This window comes from Diabrotica virgifera, chromosome 10 (genome assembly GCF_917563875.1).
Source record: "Diabrotica virgifera virgifera chromosome 10, PGI_DIABVI_V3a".
Classification (NCBI taxonomy): Eukaryota; Metazoa; Arthropoda; class Insecta; order Coleoptera; family Chrysomelidae; genus Diabrotica; species Diabrotica virgifera.
The window spans coordinates 2,198,017-2,219,188 of record NC_065452.1 but is presented as its reverse complement, the minus strand read 5'-3'; the positions used below and the strand labels follow the sequence as shown (position 1 = coordinate 2,219,188).

Below are 21,172 nucleotides of genomic sequence, written 5' to 3'. Positions count from 1 at the left end.
CTTGTTAGGTATATTTCATTATTTTTGTGGTGTAATAAACCACAACACAATGCCACAACCCATTAAATTCAATACATAGATATCAAAATTGGAAATGATTGTTTTACTAAATTATTCCTTCCTTCAGATAATGTTCAACCCCCAGGAAGTTAAAGATAATTTTTATATCTAAATATCAACAATCTTTTACTCTCTACAAAAATGTAAGCTGGATTTCAGAGTGGAAATAACCACATTATATTGTGGAAATAATAAAGAAAGAATCTAACCAAATTTCTACCTTCTAAGAAAGGCAATGGATTATTGAATAGAAAGTTAATCCTTTGCCTGTTGCCTTTATTCTCTTTTCTCTTTCTCTTTGCTGACATACAAATTTGTTGCATTTGTATTTTTTTTGACATTTATTTCGAAATAAGAAAGAGACAACAAAAGACTTCCTTCTCTAACCTTAATGTATGCAACCCGTCATTACATTGCGAATCCGAAAATTGTTCGCGGAGCGAAAAATCCTGAGCATGTCCAGGATAAGTTTACGTTGACGCCTGCGCATTGGAAACTAATCCCGAACTTACTCTGGGTATGCTCGATTTGTACTGCGCGAACACTACTAGACTCGGACAAACATAAGTTTGGGATTGCGACGTAGCGTTTCGCGCAGACAAGCAAACCATTTCTGCCAGTGGCGGACGGAAACAGGCAGATTTGAAATAAATTTTTATAAGTAAATCATAATAGTACCTAAATTATATTTAATTAAAGCGAATAATGAATTTGTTTCTTTTTATTTTCATAGTTTGTAATAATTATGAAGCCTATAATCAGTTGCATTTGATAAAATAATGAGCAAAATATTAGGAGTACTTTAATATATGACAAATTCCTCAATACTTACAGTTATGTAATAACATTATCAGGCAGGAAGGAAGGATTACAAACAAGTGTTTATTTTTACTAATTCTAATATATTTATTTTCTAAACAATAATTCTAAACAAAGTTTTAATTACGATTCTTCGGATGATTCTAAGATATCTATTCTGGAATTTGAATCACTGTCCTCATCCTCAGAAAAGCTTTCTTCTGATGAACCAGTATTAATAAAAAATTTCAGGTTTTCCAGCGTAGCGTCTAACAAATGCTCTTTTTCTATTAGGGTGTCTTCATATTTGTTTACGTGTTTACATGTTACCCCATTCTTGTATTAACACTTCTGAAAATTTTTTTTTCGTTATATTTTCAACATCATTATTTATGTTGATTGTTGGATTATGACTGGCCACCCTACCTTTTACCAAAGCCCATATTTTTTCTATAGGGTTTAACTCCGGATGATAGGGAGGCAAGCAAAGTACTTTGTGTCCGTGCTGTTCAAGCTCATGATCTAATGCATAAACAGGTGGAAAACGTGGTTTATGGACTTGTATAATTTTGTACAATTCTGGCTTGGTTAAGTTTACTGGCAAAGGGATGCTTTTTTCTGTAACCACTTTACCATAATATCCTTACGGCTGGCAGATGTCACATTTTTTTCCATTGTTACGTTATGGTAGGATGCATTGTCAACTACCAGAACCGAGTTTTTGGGTAAGTTGGGTAAGAGCTGACTTCTGACCCACTTCATAAAATTAAGGTGGTTCATATCGCCATGATAGTCACCACTCTTGAATCCTGAAAGCAAAAATATGAAATTATTGTACAAATTTTTTTAGATGATTTCTCGGCGAATTACAATAATAATTTTATATTATTATCTTTACTTAATGTTCCGTTATCAAAAGCTTTTTGCCGAACGACCTTTGCCTTGTTATTAGTTTCATAGACAGCCTTTTGTGAAATTTTTTTAACAGTAGAATTTGGTTTACTGTGAAACTTAATTATAAAAGTAATTATGGCTTACATCATTGTTACTGTTATTAAAATTAACTTTTTAATTAAAAACATGTACCTGATTTAGAAATTAACAGAGCGTTAGGTCCAGTCTCTCCTCCAGCATGAACAATAATCAGGCTTTTGCCCTTAGAAATTGGTTTCTTGAACGTTTTTCCACTTTGATCTCCCCAGTAATATGGTGGAGTACGGCTGCTATGTATACAGGGTGTTTGGTAAAGAATGGGCCATAGCTTAACCTCAGGTTCCTGAGGTTAAAATAGGCCGATTTAAGCTAACTTACCTTAGTACAAAGTTTATAATAACCGAGATACAGGGTGTCAAAGTTAAACTTTTTTTTTATTTATTATTGAGTATTTCCTGACAAGTATGAGATAACAACATGAAATTTGGTATGTGGGGGTTTTTTGGGTCGAGAAAACTAAATTTCCTACCAAAAATTATGTATTGCCCAGAGGGCGCCACATACATACGCCTTTCAGCACTCATTTATTACGTTCAATTTTTTTTATCCCTCACTCTGTATAATTCTGACATTAAAATTTTTATTCTCCTGTTAGTTTTACTTAAAAAAGGTATATTTCTAAACTCAACCGTTTTCGAGATAAACGCATTTTAAATCTGCGATACACCATCATTTTTAGCATAATATCATTGTAGTTACACCCGAAAAATAACTTAAAACCATAAAATTATCCAAAAATGTATCGCAAATTTCTTCAAATGGAATTTGCGATGCAATGAAATAAATTTGAGGACTGGCAAAATTATTATGGTTTTAAGTTATTTTTCGGGTGAAACTACAATGATATTATGCTAAAAATGATGGTGTATCGCAGATTTAAAATGCGTTTATCTCGAAAAAGGTTGAGTTTAGGGAGATGAAAAAAGTATACCTTTTTTAAGTAAAACTAAAAGGAGAATAAAAATTTTAATGTCAAAATTATACAGAATGAGGGATAAAAAAAATTGAACGTAATAAATGAGTGCTGAAAGGCGTATGTGACGCCCTCTGGGCAATCCATCATTTTTGGTAGGGAATTTAGTTTTCTCGACCCAAAAAACCCCCACATACCAAATTTGATGTTGTTATCTCATACCTGTCAGGAAATATTCAATAATAAACAAAAAAAAAGTTTAAATTTGACACCATGTATCTCGGTTATTATAAACTTTGTACTAAGGTAAGTTAGCTTAAATCGGCCTATTTTAACCTCAAGAACCTGAGGTTAAGCTATGGCCCATTCTTTACCAAACACCCTGTATAAGTTTCATCAGTATAAATTATGTTTCTACCCTCAGATCGAAATTTAATCAGCTGCTTTATATACTCTGTTCGTTTTAAACGAATGTCATAACTTTCCATTAGGACACTCCTATTGTATTCGGTTTTTCTCCCCCTGTAATTTGTTCGAGATAATTTGTTAACTTTAACAATACTTACGTCGATTTACTTAAAGGTATTAACAGGTTTTCGGTTGTTTTGAAATGTGCTGCCTCTTGTTCCATAAATGTAGTAACATTATAAATGATTGCCTTTGCTTGGTTATTCAATCCCAGCCCTTTGATTCCTATCTTTTTATGAGGCATATTGTTAAATAACTAATCACTAAACTTAACACACTAGAGATACACTAAATGTCTTAATAATACACTAATTACTACTATTAATATACCAAACACTAAGCTAAAAACTATTAATAAAATATCTAACACGATCAAATCGTTAAACACTCTCTGCGATATGTAATGCACTTCTAACTACGACACTGGCGACCAGCAAACTGGCCGTTTCCATGGTAACGCTAGTAAACAAGAACCACTGCGCATCATCGAGTTATGAATCATATTCCCAAACTTATGTTTGTCCGAGTCTAATAATGGTGTTAAGCGTATAGAGCTCAAAGTACATCCAAAAGGGGGACTTAGAACCCCCAAAACCACCCCCTGGTTACGCCTATGCTCAAAAATATATTTTAGAATAAATCAGGACAAAATTCTTATGGGGACCTGATAGAAGGTTTGAACTTGAATTTAGGTACTTGATGATTACAAATATAATATTTTTTACTTGTGTTTGTGAGCCTTGAAAATTGTCGTCTTTCACTCTTTTTTTCAGTTTTTAATTGTTTTTATAACTCGAAAACGATCAACGTAAGAGAAAAATTACAAAAGGCCTTTTTTGTTTAGAATGATTAAAAAAATTTCATTAATATCTGCCCGGGTGGAATGTTTTTTAATTCATAAAAAAAGTGATTATTTAATTATTAATTAATTATAGTCAGAACAACATTATATCGGGCACCTCTTGTTTTTTATAATACTAAATTACATGTCCAATAATGTTTATTCATTAAACAGATCGGTGCATTACATATTATACTTTCTTGAAAATATATTTTGTTTTCACCTAACCTTTGATATAAAATTTGTTCCAAGCCAACCTGTACTGAATTACATTTGGATTTACGTGTATTGTAATTTTATTTGATTAGACTACATGAGTCAGTTTATATTTTACATCCTGTATACATCATCCATTCATAAATTATTCGTCTACATATTCTACATAATTATACAAAAAGGTATGTGACATGTGTCTATGTGACTAATGAATCATCGTAAGGATCGAATGGAATGATGCGACAAATACAGAATATACATCGACGTTGCCAAACTTGTCATTAAATCACGGTAACATATATAACCTGTTTAAAACCTTAAAAGTAAAAAATTAATATAATATATGACATACTTTTTCATTATTAACTACGTGGTGTCAGTGGCGTAGCGTAGTGGGGGCGGCCCGCCCCGGGCGGCTCTTTTTAGGGGGCGGGAAAATTTAACAATAAATAATAAAAATATGTTTTAAATATTTGAACCATTTTATATTTTTATCGCAACTACGAATTTGGACCGATTGAAAGGAGCACGGAATTTTTCATTACTTATTTTGTGACGAATTCGAGGAATTCCTTTTCTTTGAGATATTTTGTAGCGACTGGCAAGAATGTCTATACTGACTTGTGGAAATTCCCCGTTTATGACTAACAATCAGCACCAATTTTTTCGGCACTTTAGAACGTTGCTATTTTTTTTCCTCATCGACACATCGTTGGGAAGTTCTGATAGCAGCTACAGGCAAAATAAGGATTCAAGACACGCGGTGGAGTGTAAGAGGCGATGCCGTAAATGTGACATGGCATTACTACAAAGACATTCTCGTCACTTTGGAAAAACTGACAGAGGCAGGTGAAAGCTTAAACACTAGGACAGATGCAGGTGCTTTACCAGTTTCGATGCAGTCATTTTCCTTTCTTTGTTTTTTGGGCCTGTAGCAACCGATGCTACCTGAAGTGAATAATGCACAAAAATATTTGCAAACAAGGGGACTTGACATAAGATTTTGCGCTCAGAAAGTAAATGCTTTGCAGATGATATTGACAGAGAAAAAGAGGAATGGGCTAATGGCGCTGAAGGTAGGTTATGCAAAAATATGTGTGAAAAACTTGGAGTTCCCATAAAACCTCAGAGACGCATAACAAGAAAGAATATTTTTGATGACGGAACTAGAGGTGCTAACTTGTCTTGTGAAAATGAGTTGAGATGAAAGCTGTTTTCTTCGTTAGATAGAGTTATTGTAGAAATTCGTGAGCCTTTTCAATAGCAATAGAATTTAACGGATAAGTTTGTTTATCTAACGCCGGCTATATTATTAGATCCAGACAACACTGAATGTAATCTAGACTACGCGTCTGACGAAATTGACGAGCAGGGTTTCAAGCTAGAAAAACTTCGACTGCGGACTTTAGTTGCTGCTATAGGAAACGAAATTGATTAATGCAGACTCGCTTGAATTCTTTAAATTTATTGTTAAATCCAAGCTGGAAGATACTCTGCCCAATATTTTGATAATGTTCCGAATATTTTTCACAGTTGCTATAAGCGATGTCATCTGTGAGAGGAGTTTTTCAAAATTGAAATTGATTAAAAATTATTTAAGATCGACAATAAGTACTCTAAGACTAACTAATTTGGCTATTTTGTCTATTGCGCAAGAGGTGTGTGATGCGATAGACATTGACGGTGCAATAAAAGACTTTGCTCTTAAAAAGAGTAGACGTATAAATTTTTAATTAAAGATGGAAGTTTTGTTTTTAATTCTAACAAATACTCATAATAATTACTTTTCAATAAAAATAAAAATTTAACATTATAGTATCGTTCTAATTCTAATTAAAAATTGATTTAATTTAATTTTGTCGATCGTCAAAGTGTACCTAATATTAAGTGATAGGTACCTAAGTTATATCAATGTATCTAATTGGTTAAAATAAAAGAATTTTTGTATTAATAAACGTGATTGTAAAACTTAGATAAACTTTTTTATTTATAATCCAACCAAAATCATGATGACTGTTCTCGCCGAAAAGTTCTCTAAAATTAATGTATGTAATGTATAGTATACAATAAATTAAAATACCTAAATAAGAGGGCGGCAAAATTGTCTTCCGCCCCGGGCGACCGACACTCACGCTACGCCACTGCGTGGTGTTATACTAGATATCTACTAAATGGTGTTAAATTTCGCTAGGGTTATTTGGGCTGTAATAGCATTATTTATATTTAAAGTTTGAGCGAAGAGGTGTATAATAGAAAGGAATAATAATGTAATTAAGGCTGAATGGATGATAACGCTAATACCTCATCAACTTCTTACTTGGAGTACTTAAACTCAAAAGTGACTTATTTGAGCCAACCTAAAGAAGCTTCCATTGTTGAGGTAAAAATACATATATAACAGTTGGTTTACTCATTCTCTTATCACGTCTCTTCTTAAACCCATTAAGTGGTCATTCCAGAGAGTGTAATAGTTTGACGGACTGTAGACGTAGACGCACTGGAGACGTAAGAAACGGACTATAAAAATTATGTCAATTCATAAATCGACGGTGTGGAATTTTTGCGCATGAGTAGAAACAGTGACTTAATTCAACAACATAGCTTATAAATTATACGAACCATAAAAAACTTTGTGTTTAATTATTTATTTATACTATTATTTATTATATTTATCCGTTTTGTGTGTTACAATGGATTAGGAAATATTTCCCAACTATTTTTGTTCCATTTCCTGGTCTTTAAAATGTTTATTGAATTTACCTATCGTATATGAAATTGCACTAAATATTGAAATTACACTATGATATATTTTTATTAACTTAACGTCCATTGTAACAAATAATTAACAAAATTCGAATATGTTGATAAACACCTTTACAAAATAGATGAGAACGGATCCACTTTGGTTGACAGAACAAAATTCTTCCTTTTGATTGGCCAGACGCAAGAAGCGCACTGTAAAAGATGAAAGTTGGCCAACTCTTCCGTTGCAGTACGTTTCACTTACGTTCCGTCATCAGAAACATATGTTAAGGATAGACTTGACTAGGGATGTGCCACTCAATGCATCGAGGTGTAACGTCGACATAGGATTGAGTGATCTAGCCATCTTTGTTAGTCACATGCGCGGGATCGCTTGGTTAAAAGAGGTAGATAGACCACCGATCGACTGTTTCCATGCTGTTTCCGCGTTAAGTTGGATTTATAGTTTGACGTAGACGTAACGGAGACGCACTGGAAAAGATCAACACCGAATTTTGTGTACTCGTGTTTATAAATGAACGCAAGCGCCTGACGGAACGTAAGAGAAACGTAACGGAACGGAAGAGTTCACCAACTTTCATCTTTTACAGTGCGTTTCTTACGTGTGGCCAATAAAAATGAAGAATTTTGTTGTGTCACCCAAAGTGGACACGCCCTCATCAATTTTGTAAAGAAGTTGTTTATCAACATATTCGAATTTTGTTAATTATTTGTTAATACAATGGATGTTAAGTTATTAATTTAATAAAAGTATATCATAGAGTCATTTTAATATGTCAGATAAATATGAGTTGTTTATTAGCCTAATTCGGGGTTATCCACACATGTTATACGATAGGTAAATCCAATAAACATTTTAAAGACCAGGAAATGAAACAAAATAGTTGGAAATCCCACGGTATGCGGCACCAAGGTGCCGCAGGTTTATTTCCTAATCCATGTAACACACAAAAGAGATAAATATTATAATAAATAATAGTATAAGTATAAATAAATAAACACAAAGTTTGTTTACTGTTCGTATTATTTATAGGCTATGTTGTTGAATTAGAATTAAGTCATTGTTTACTCTTTCTACTCATGCGCAAAAATTCCGCTACGTCGATTTATACATTGGCATTGGCATATTATTTTAATTTTCTTACGTCTGCAGTCCGTTTCTTCCGTCTCCGTTGCGACTACGTCTACGCTACGTCAAACTATAAATCCAACTTTACATTTTTTTGATGAATATGCCGAGTCTACGCTTAATATGTCAATGTCCGACATGCGTTTACGTTCATTTATAAACAAGAGTACACAAAATGCTATGTTGATCTTCCAGTGCGTCTATGTCTACAGTACGTCAAACCATCATCAAACTATAAATCCAGCTTTATCCTTATTTACTTTAAAGAAAATTTGCTATGAAAAACTGTATAAAATTAATTATAATTTCACGCCTTCATTTTTAAATATGTTTAGTGGCATACATCCGATTTTTGTTATTGACCTTAATACAATATTAAAATCGATGGCCTGAAAGTTTCGGCAATACAAATATGAACTTTGGCAACAATGCTTTCGTTGGGTAAGAATGCACAACAGTGATTCTTTTGGAATACACTCGATTTACAATCGAATATCGAATAGATAACCTACAAATCATCCAACAAGTCACGTAAACATAAAATTTTTAATCATGTTTAAAATCTGCTGCATTAAAAATTTGAAGTAGAATGATATCTAATCAATTTAATAAAAAACGGAAAGGGGAATTGACCTTGATTGTCTGATTGTCAGATATGACAGTGACAAATAGTTCAGTGACGTTTTACCAAATTTTACTGCCGTTTTGAACGCCCAGTACAGCACATGTTTTTATCGTTATGTAGTTTCGTGTAAAGAATGTTAAAATAAGTGAAATTTATACATTCCCATCAAATACAAGCATGTAAGTTATCCATAAACTGCACCCTTGTAAAAATCCAATAATTTTTGTTTTGTATTTATTCATTTGATCAGGTGGTGTTTAGTTGTCAATTTCTTTTTATTTAGATTGTATACATATGCTCTATGCTCTAAAAAACGAGTAACTTACACTAGTTTAAATAAGCCAAGACATTTTTGTCAATTACATATTTCTATTCTCAAAATTTAATAAAAAGTGCTTTATCAATTAATTTACTCAGAAGTCAAATTATGATCTCAAAAAAGTTTATTAGACTAGATTTTAACATTAATTACCTACTTTTTTTTGTAGATGCTGTTTCCAATGAGGCGTTAACTAGTCAAAAAAAGACTGATGAAAATTCTGATACCAATAGTGAAGATCAACACTCGGAAAGCATCAAATTCTTTGATGTTCAGAATGAAACTTTTGAAAATGGAGAATTTAAAAGTCTAGAACACATAGTAGAGGAACAAAATCAAACTACTGACTCTGGTAGACATTCACTAGATTTTGAATTACAAATAGGTGAACCTGCTATTCATACTGAGCTTTTACATCCAGACATTGTATTACATCAACAAGCAAATTCCCTTCCGTCGTTATTGAATGAATATAAGCCAAATGCAGAAATAAACAAATTAATTACAGGAACTACATCACAAGATGACCAAGTAGTAGTAAATAGAGAGAATTCTATACATGACCCCTCAGTACTTTGTATAAATAACAAAAATATTCAGCATGCTTGTGATCAATCTGAAGTAAGAGATCTAGTGCTTGAAGACTCAAGTAAATCCACTGACTCAAATAGAGCAAATATAGTTTTGCAACCACCAGCAAAAATCATTGACTCAAGTGGATTAAATACTGGATTGAAATCATCAGTCTATAACACAGATGTAGAGCATCAAAATTTAAATGACAGTGATATTCTCTTAAAATTCAAAAATATTGTTAGTATTACAAGTGAAGATTCTGTTAGTGCAGGGGACATTGATTGCTCTATATCCAAATACAAAAAGCTCCTTTCTCTATTGAATGAATATAGACAAACTGACACTGATTCAACTAGAGTAAATACAGGAAAAAAACCACCATATGACAATTTAGATATAGATTTTAATAATCAACCTGCCAGTGATATTTACATAAATGACAAAAATACCATTCATCTAAATGGAAATGGACTGTCTACTGAATCTAGTAAAATAGATGTTGAACTTCATGATGAAAATAAAAGTGATATTATTAAAAAGTATAATTATCTCCTTTCTCTATTAAACATAAATTCAGCTTATCTTTCTTCAGATTACATTGACCATTCTGTAATATACAAACAACTTATTTCATTATTAAACCTAAACGAATCTCTTTACTGTTCAGCTGGCACTGATTATTCCACAAGATATAACAACCTCCTTTCTCTAGTGAAGGAACATAGACACGCTACTGAGTCGCTTATAACAAGTACAGGAAAAAGATTTACAGGTGACAACACAGGTACAGAATATCTGAATTCAACTGACATAGAAAGCTCTCCAAATATTGTTACAGAAAGCAATGAGATAATTAGAGATATAAAAGAAAAAGACATTTTTATAAGTGAAGAAGTGATTAAAACTAAAATTTGTGAAGATATTGTTCAAGATATTGAAAAAAATAAAAGTATAAGTGTTGCCAAAAATAGCAATGAAGTTCAAGGAAAAACTAATGTGTTAGAAAAAGCAAGTGAAAACTTAAATGAAAATAACTGTGTGTCCAAAGACTTAACTCAAATAGAACCTAGTGATTTCCCAAATAGATGTGTCAAAGATTTTAGTGAGGATAGAAGTACCATTGATGCTCGAACCACTATTACAGAAAATATTTGTGTAAAGAGTGAAGAAAGTTGTGAAGCTGTTGAAGGTAATAGTCTCAAAGTTACTGAAATTCCTCCTGCAAAATTTTTAGAAATATCTGTTCATAACAGTTCTAATGAACTTGATAAAACTACTTCGTGTCTAGAAGATGATGTGTGTCTTAATAACTCAGTTTTGTCTCAAGGTGACTCCTCTGGTGCTTCTGAGAATTTAATAAATGGTATTCCTGTTGTGTCCGTAAAAACAGATTGTAATAATCTTGATGGAACATTTGTAGCAGATAATTGTAGTATCTCGAGTGGTTCTCTTAATGATACAAAAAATAGTAGGCAGAGTTCACCAGTAAAAGGTGACACTGAAATCTTAAATAAATCTTGTAGTGTTGATTCAAATTCTAATTTACCCAATAAAGTCTCCTCTGATGTGGTTAAAGACTTGATAAACAATAATACAGAGATAATTGTACCAACCAGTGAATCTGAAGAAAAGTGCATTGAACCAGGCAGAAATTACAATTTCGAGGTGAGTTTAGCATTATACTTATTTTTAAATATAGAAGCTCTTTATTCGTGGGGTATATGTTGTGTAAATATGCCGCGAATACAGAAACCCTGAATATGGAATAGTAATTTATGTGGGGTTATAGGGGATACGTTCCTAGGTGATGGAATAAAAAGCAAATACATAAAAATTACATATTATCTTCAAGTTTAGGCGATGGTTTAAACAATTTAGTAATTTTCTCTTGCCCAGCAGATTTTAAAAACTCCTTCAATTCAGACTAATATTCAGCAGTGGCATTAGCAATTTGTCTCTTAAAAATAAAACTGCGTTCTATAGATGGATCAATTTTCATAAAGAAATCACAAAGCTCATTTGTCATCTTTAAACCGTCACTAAGATTTTTCAAATTAAATGTCACATTACCAGTTCTTGTTGAAACCTCTTCTTCAATGGGTTGTGAAAGATTTCCTCCAAGTCGGTTTCAGTCAAATATTCATCTTGCGGTTCACGCAACTCCTGAATGTCACTTGATTCTATCTATTCAAACTCATCTTGTCCTATTCTACTCACAATTTCGGCAATGTTTGCAGTTAAATGTTGAACTGGCACAGATTCTTCTTCATTTCCCGCAGTCAGAACAGGCCACAGTTTTTTCCAGCATGATTTCAATGTGTATGGCTTTAGTTCTTGCAATGGTGTTTACAATGCATTTTATATATATATACACACCGTTTTTTAGGCATCAACGCCCTTCCGGTAGGGATCTATGGAGGAGTGTCACCGAGCTGCCTTATCCCTTGCCGTACTGCTCCTTCATAGGCTGATCAGACACCAGCTTATTCCAGACCGAGTCATAGATTCTTTTTAGAATATTAGACTACGACGTCAGCCTTTTTATTTTTCTATTCACCGGGCTGCGGCACAAACCTCGATCGCCTCGACCGCATATCCACTATAGATTTGTTAATTGTGGGCCTCAGTCTGCTTGGCTAATCTGATCGATGCATATATTGATGATAATACGATGCATTTTGCCATGTCAAATTTCTTCCAGCATTCCATAACATTCATATGAGGATCACATTCCATATTATTCAGTATCATTTTGAAGGTCCGTCTAATGCAATAGAGCTTAAAGACCTGGGTTATTCCTTTTAAACTGCTTTAACCTGCCGATGACCAACCTTTTTTTGTTACACGGATGACCAAGGGGGGGAAAATGACCTCAGGTCAAAAATGACATTTAAAAAAAATTAAGTTTTTTTTTTAATTTTTTTATGGCATGGACTTTATGTCATTCAGCCAGTCACAACATGAGTATTAGTGTCATGTGTAGTGTGTATGTTGAGTAAGTGTCTTGTTACTTTGCAAAGTCGACGTAATTAGCATAAAACTACTTGGAATTACACATTATAGACGGTATTTTACTAAACATCAACCTCAGAATATATTTTTTATTCGTAAAATATAGGGAATTTTTTTTATTTCAAAATATGAGGATATCTAAAATGATATTAAAGTCAAATAAAAAAATAATGGGTTAAAAATTAAAAATACTTTTGAATTTATTAAAGAAAAACATACGCTGGGGTCACAATTTCCCCCGCTTGGTCATCCGAAGGTTAAAGTCTAAATTCTTCAATTTCAAATAAGTTTCGAGAAACAAAACAATTCCGAAACCAGTCACAAAAAGTAGCTCTTGTAACCCACACTTTCTTATTAGCACGCCAAAACACTGGCAGTCTTGCTAGTCCTTGTTTTGATTTTTTAAAGCACAAGGATTTAAAGATCTATAAAGCATCAATGGTTTAATGAGACAATCTGCAGATACATTAGAACAAAGAAGCAGTGTAACTAACCTTTGCTGCCTTAAATCTAGGAGCAGACTTTTCGTTTTTAGAAATTAATGTTTTATTTAGCATTCTCTTATACTCTCTAGATACAGATACTGATTCCATCCACGAATAAAGAAATCTTAAAGAGTGAATATAGGAATTGGATCACATTTATTTCAATCTGCAAATAGTGAAAACACAAATAAGGAGCTTTTACTGTAATTACAACATACTCCATTTACCTGTCTTAAGAAACCTGTTTATACAAGTTTCATTTGATAATGGTATATTTGTTATTTTTTTCTTTTCTGGATTTATGGACATTTTTTCGGTATTTATCAATTATTGTGTTTATGTTTATGATATTTTTAAATTCTCGCTATTTTTCTGCAGATTTTGTCCTAAAAATCCTTATTTTTTTATTTTACTGCTTTAGTCCGATTTTACATATCCCCTTTTCTCTTTGGTACTTTTCTCAGTAAGTATACTCTTTTGGTGAGTATGTTTTTATACACAGGATGTTGCTGCCATATACGGATGTAGTTGAGATCAATAAGGTTTTTTTTTTTGAAAAATTAGATATGCAATAATTTGTTTAATTACATATACTTTTAAAAAAGACCCCATGAAATTAATAACTCTTAACACTAATAATACTTAATAGGAAAATAGAAAGCACGAATTTTGTAAAAGTTGCATCTAATGGCACGTCTGCATTGGTAAAAATTTGCATCGTCGCAAATATTTACTTGCTTGAAGTAAATTGTGCTAGAAAGTGGTTATCTTCTTATCTAACAGAAAGAATACAAATAGTGTGTATTGAAGGCTTCCAATCAAATGAGATTGAGGTACCATCTGGTGTACCTCAAGGTTTGCACCTAGGTCCTCTTTTCTTTAATATCTATGTGAATGATATTGTCTCCTGTTTTGTCCATTCACACTCTCTCATGCTCGCGGATGATTTAAAGCTTTATAAAAAGATCATGAATATCTATGATCACCATGACCTACAAGCGGATTTGAACCATTTGAGCCAATGGTGTGAAATAAATGGTATGGAACTCAACGTTAAAAAGTGCCAGTTAATGGTCTTTAGTCGTAACAGAAACCCCAACTAGATCTATACTATAAAGGGTTGTCCTTTAGAGTCTGTAATCCAAGTTAAAGATTTAGGTGTTGTCCTTGATTCCACTTTATCATTCATACCACACCTATCAGTGACTATCTCAAAGTCACTTCAAATGCTGAGTTTTATTAAACACTGTGCTAATGATTTTATTAATATCCCTTTCCATTAAATTATTATACTGTTCATTAGTGAGGCCTCACTTTGATTACTGTTCATGTGTATGGTCCCCCCACTACAATGTTCATATTCAAGCTATTGAGAGGGTTCAACTTAAATTCCTAATATTTATTTCATTTAAGTATCACCAAACATTTGACGAAATCAAGTACTCTAACATTGAAAGTTCTCTCAACATCACAACTCTTCAGGTCAGACGCATGCACAAGGATCTAACTATGTTGTACAATCTGTAGCACTCCCTTAGTTTCAGTCCACAACTCTTAACAAAATTAACCTCTATGCCCTTCTAGACAAACCAGACTTACCAAACCCTTCCAAACTACCCATTATCGAACAAACTATGGATATAATTATTATCTATCTAGGTCTGCTAGGTATGCAAATCAGTATACTGATAGGTTGGATTTCTTTGAAAGTCAAAGTATTTTTAAAATGCAACTAATATCTTGCACATGATTTCTTGATGCTACTAGCTGTGCAATTTAGTTTAATCAATTTCAAATTGTGAGCTGGTTTTTGTTTTGTTTCTTTTGTGTTTATGTTACTTGTAATTTTATGCTATGTAATAAGATTTTAAATTTAAAAAATTTATATTTTTGTATTGTATTTAAATTGGACATTTGCTCGTTGACAGGTAAATAAATATATGTATATATGTATTTTGCAAAGTAGGATAAGAAATTGCTGAATTTCTTTTACAATGAGTTTTTTTAACATTTCCTTTGAACATGTTGACGACGACCATGGACGTCGTGTCACATTTCATATGCATCTGTAGATTGTAGATGTAGTGTGACAAAAAATCTACCGATTTTTTGTCACAACTCGTTATTTTAAAAATGTATATAGACATTGGGTCTATTGAATAAAAAGAAGTAATTGCTTTTACTTCCTCGTATTTAAGTATGTATTTACTTAATAGTAATTGGATAAAGCATTTAAAGAAATGACTTTATTCAATTACTATTAAGTAAATACTTGAATACTTGTAAGTAAAAGCAAATACTTTTTTTTAATTCAATAGACCCATTGTGTCACCTTACATCAATGGAAATTAGGCGTCTGTAGATGTTCAGTCCATCAACGTGTTAATGTCCATCTATAGAGAAGAGATGTAACAACTAATCAGTACAGTTTGAAATTTATTTAGGGTCAATTTTTTAGGGTTTTGGTGTTTTTAAATAGATCTGTTGACAGTTTGCTTATAGCATTATTGATTTAATTTCTGTTGATCTTTTTCAGATGACTGACATCGTAGAAAAACTAAATCAACAACAAGCTGAAATTTCAGACCTAAAGCTGAAGCTTAATGCAGCTCAGCAGCATAATGCTTCTTTGGAATTACAGATTAGACAAAATGAAGAGATTGTGATTAAAACCCAAGCTGAGGCTTTACGAACTGAGCAAAACTATCAACAGGAAGTGAAGCAACTTAAGCAAAAACTAAATGAAAATTCTAAAATTATAGAAAAAGATAAAATTAAGGAATTAGAAGAGCAGCTGAAAGATGTTAAAGCTAAAGAAGCTAAACTCGCTGTGGAACTCTCACAGAGAACCAAGGATGATCTAAATTATCAGTAAGTGAAAGAAATGATTGAAAAATTGACCTTATTGTAATAATATTTATCTTTTAGAAAAATGATGGATCAATATGAACTCGCTTTAAAAGCCCGCATTGCTGAAAATAAAAGGTTACAAGAAGAAAGTGAGACTACAAGAACTCATTTAACAAATTTGGAAATAGCATTTTCTGATTTGCATTCGTAAGTTAATAATTCCTTTAATTATATCTTCATGATAAATACATTTTATCGCTAACCGTCACTAAAGTCATTCATTATTGTACTCATTTGCGGTAGTAAAGTAACACTTTATTGTACTGAAAGAAGAAGTACTTTACCTGCCGCGATTATTAATCAAATGAACCGAGATTGAATGTAAGTGGTCGATGGCAGTAATCGATTATTTATTTGAGTGAACTTAAAATTTATTTACTTTAATTATTAAAAATAGTGTGCAAAATTTACGTTATTAATAATTAAATTTATGTCAAAAAGTGAAATTCTGTAGCATTTTGCAATTATATTCATACAAAATAAATCAAAACTTCACAGATATAGTAATTTTAGGTATTCAATATTGATAACAACTATTGATTTAACATCGAAATCGGTCATCATGCAAAAATCATCTGTCATTACTGTCATACAACTTTTTTATTTCGTGTAAAATTTAAAAAATTCTTTAATCTTTTAAGTTAGGTATTTGCAAATATGTAAAGTGTGAAATGGTCTTCTTGATCTTTTTATGTAGATATGACTCTGTTTTTCAAGGTGCCTCCAGTAAGTTGTCATTCCATCTTTTTTGTGGTCTTCCAACTGATCGTCTTCCTATTGGGGAACCGTCTCTCGCCGTCCTTACTACTCTATTGGTTGTCATTCGGCTTATGTGGTCATTCCATTCTACTCTTCTGTTTTTCACCCAGTTATTAATGTTGTCCACCTTGCATCTCCGTCGTATATCTGCACTTCTAGCTCTATCCCATAGTGTCATACCATCGATTTTTCGCAGTGTTTTCATCTCTGCTGTTTCTAGCATTCTTTTTGTCCTTTCTGTATCAGGTCGTGTTTCTACTGAGTATGTCATTATTGGTCTGATGACTGTTTTGTATATTCTGCCTTTCACTTCTGTTTCGGCTTTCCGTAGCTAGATAGTGTAATGTGTAGATATTTAGACTTGTTCCATTATTTGACCCTCCAGCTCTAATTTACACCTTATTAGATCTGCTGTTATAACCGTGCATTTAGTCTTTTTTGGGGAAATTAACATGTTAAATTTTCTAGCGGTTATATTAAATTCTTGCAGCATACGTTGTAAATCATCTTCACTTCGAGAGATTAGAATCACATCCTCTGCATATCAGATTATTTTAAGTTGTTTTTCTCCCATTTGGTATCTTTTTTTTTGTTCTTACTTTTTTTATTATTTCGTCCATGATCAGGTTGAACAATAGAATAGAGGACTCAGGGAATCTCCCTGTCTTATCCCATTGCCAGCTTCAATTGGGTCAGTTAGTTCTTCATCTACTTTTACTTTTATTGTGTTGTTCTGGTAGATATTTTCAATCGTTTTAATTATTCCTAGAGGTACCTCTCTTGCGTAAAATAAATGGATAACATCCTTTAATTTAACCCTGTCAAATGCCTTCATAAGGTCCACGAAACATAAGTATGCCGGTTTGTTGTATTCTAATGATTTTTCTTGAACCTGCCTCATTATAAATATAGCGTCACTGCATGATCTTCCCGACCTAAAACCTTGTTGTTGTTCTGCTAATGTTATAGTTTTATTCAGTTTGTTTGTTATCACTTTGGTCGTTAATTGTATTGTTGTGTTTAATAAATTAATTCCTCTGTAATTCTCCGGGTCCGATTTTTGTCCCTTTTTGAAGAGAGGTATTAGGATGCTTGATCTCCATTATTGTGGTATTCTGTTTTGTTCTATTATTTTTTGGATTAGTTTTAATAGTTATTTGGTCAGATCTTCTCCTCCGTACTTTAGGAGTTCATTCGATATTCTGTGCTCTCCTGGTGGTTTTCTATTTTTTATTTCCTTAATGCTTCCTTACCTCTGCTTCATCAATATTTATTTCTTCGTTTGTTGTCACTTCCGGTGTTGGTGGTTCGTTATCGTTATCTTTAGCAAACAGAGATCGAAAATAGTCTGCCCAAGTTTCCTTCTGAATGTGTTTCGTTTTTATTAGTTCGTTCATCTCTTTTCTTTGTCCTCTGATCATTCTCCATATTTCCTTTTGTGTTCCGTAGAAGTCGTGTTCCATGTGTTTTGAGAAGCTCTCCCAGTGTTCCCTTTTTATTTGTCTGACTGAAGTGTTTGTTTCGTTTCTAATTCGTTTATAGTGGTTGTATGCCTGTTGTGTTTGTTGTATTCTGTATTGTAGAAAGGCTTTCTTCTTTTCTTCACATTTTATCTTCACTTCCTCTCGAAATCATGGGGTTTTCTTTTTTGATATATTGGTATTCGTTACTTTCCTCTTTCCAAGTGATTCTGTTGCTGCGTTAATTATGTTACTTTTGAGTTTTTCCAGCTTTCATCGATGTTATCGTTTTCTAATATTCCATTATCAGCAATCTTCTCTGATATTCTTTTTCTGTATAAGTATTCCGTGGATTCCGTATTTAGTCCTTCGACTTTGATTTTTGTTTGTGTTTGTGCCACTCTCTTAGGTGTGAAGTATTTCATGGTGGTTTTAATTTTACATAATACTAGGCTGTGGTCACTACCTACATCTGCTGAGCTGAGGCATCTTACGTCGATTATTTTTGATGGATGTATATCTCTGTTACAACATAATCTATCATAGATCTTTGTCCACGGGTATTATTGAATGTATATTTGTGTTGGTCTTTGTGGTCAAAAAAGGTGTTGTATATTCGAAGTTCGTTATTCGTGCAGAAGTTTATCATCAGTTCTCCATTTTTGTTTTTGAAATTCTCATTATGTTTTTGTTTAATTCCGGGTATTACTTGGTTGCCTATTCGAGCGTTAAAATCCCCCAGTATTATCAACTTTCCTCTAACTTGATCTACTACTTGTTGCAATTGATCATAGAATATTTCCCTTGTTGTTTGGGGCTTACTATTTTCTGGGCCGTATACTCCGATGATGTTCAGGTCTTCCTTCTCCATTCTTATTTTTGTTGCGACAATCCTTTCTGATACGTACTGACACTCTTTAATGTTATTTTGGTATCTTTGGTGTATTAGTAAGGCTACACCCTCTTTGGCCCTGTTTTCTTTTGCTACTCCATTGCAAATTAGTATATATTCGCCTAATTTTGACTGGCCTTTTCTTTTTGGTCTCCTGTAGAGCGCATATATCTATTTTTTCTCTTTTAGCTCTTGGGTTATTTCTTGATCTCTACTGTTGAGCGATCTGATGTTCCAAGTGGTTATTCTCATCTGGGTTTTGGAGGTTTTTCTCGTGTCCTTATTTCTTGCCGTGGTCGTTTTCATATTATCAATCCGGTTCACATCGTTTCTTTTAGCAGTATTCGTTTTTACGATTGGTAGGTTGCTAACCTTGCCAATCACCCTCCACATTTTATCCAGGCTTGGGACCGGCTGTGGTAACAACAGAGCTACTCGATCCACCCCGAAATTACCCCAGGCAGTGTTGTGTGAGAGACTACCAATTAAAATGAGACTACCATGGTGATGCTACATGTTGAATGTATGAGGTGACTCGTAGAAATGAATTTAAAGGCATATCTTGCCTGGTTGAGTTGACCCTAGTGAATGAATCTAAATGTATGTTCTCTCTTGTTGTCAACATGAATTGGGTCATAGCCCACACGACCAAAAGAACAAAGGTTTTTATTTAGTCAGCACAATTATTGTCCATTGCCAAAATATTTGTGATTTGCAACAATTAAACAAATTAAATGGCCCGCACATGTTTAAATATAATAACAAATTATTTCATGTGATCTACAAGGTGATTAAAAATATACTGTTTAATATCAGATATGAATGATGAATATTTGAGATTGAACAAATGGTGATTTTGTTAATTCGATTATATATAGGACGGTGATACGATATTTACTAATAATTTGCCAGTAAATATATTTATTTAGATTTTCTACGATTGATCAAGGGAAAAGTAATTGCGGGGAGGCGACAGTGCATAAACAATGACGTAACTATTAACGTTATTTTTAATTTTTGGTGTTTGAGTATTAAAATTAGTTTAATATTTAAATAAAAATACAATTGAACTAACTGTTTAAAATAATATATGTATTTCGTTGAAATCATAATAATAGAAGTGTAACTTCTTACGTTGGTACAAAGTACACACACTCTTTTTTCATTAGAAGGATGTAATTAAGTAAGCGTTAATGTTTTTTATAATTGGCGATAAAATTTTGTATGCACCACGTGAATAAAGACTCTTTATCGAGCTCGTCTGTTACTCCTCGCCTCACTCGCTTCGCCCCCTCTGCTCGTAATATCAGACTCGTTCGATAAAGAGTGACTGACTGACTTGGTACATAAATAACTATTATATTAATTTCAGCAAATATGAAAAGACTAAAGCCACACTCCAAGGACACAAGGCAAATGAGGAAGCACTTCTCGCAGACTTGGAGCTGGCTCAGTCAACAAATATACAGCATGAGGAACGTTATGAATCCCTAAAGGCACATGCCACGACTCAAATAGAAAAGTAAGCATTTTTTTCACAAATATGTATAAAATAGCAACAAATAGCGTATAGCAATATTTTTTACTTTTATTTGTTGTGACTATAAAAATAATTGTGATTTAAAAAAGGAATGAAAATTGTGTATTACTGCCAAAGACTGTGAGGTTAATTAACCTTTTATGGTGCATTATCTGTCTATCTCTCTCTAGTCAGTTTTCCATTGCTGTCGTGATTTCCTACCATACGAGCATCTCTTTCCATAGGCTTCTATGCTATCATATCAATGGCGTCTTGTCACTGTCTTTCTGTACTTGATCTGTGCATCGAGTGGGTGAGCGACCTCTACCTCTGTGACCTTCAATGTTTTCCGAAATTATAAGTCAAGATATCCTTACTTCTTCTTGCAATATTTCCGAAAAACATTAAGACTCCAGTCAAATAAAGGAGAGTGG

At 32.9% G+C, this 21,172-nt stretch overlaps 1 protein-coding gene across 3 annotated transcripts in view; it reads left to right on the top strand.

Moving 5' to 3' along the window:
• The window catches only part of LOC114334600 (early endosome antigen 1), a 107,485-nt gene that overhangs the window by 51,037 nt on the left and 35,276 nt on the right, over positions 1-21,172 (top strand). For all 3 annotated transcript variants that reach the window (XM_028284675.2, XM_028284677.2, XM_028284674.2), the window contains exons 3-6: positions 9,295-11,366; positions 15,735-16,069; positions 16,127-16,255; positions 20,592-20,741. In XM_028284675.2, coding sequence (XP_028140476.2) covers positions 9,295-11,366; positions 15,735-16,069; positions 16,127-16,255; positions 20,592-20,741 — 2,686 coding nt within the window. The remainder of the gene's footprint in view (positions 1-9,294; positions 11,367-15,734; positions 16,070-16,126; positions 16,256-20,591; positions 20,742-21,172) is intronic.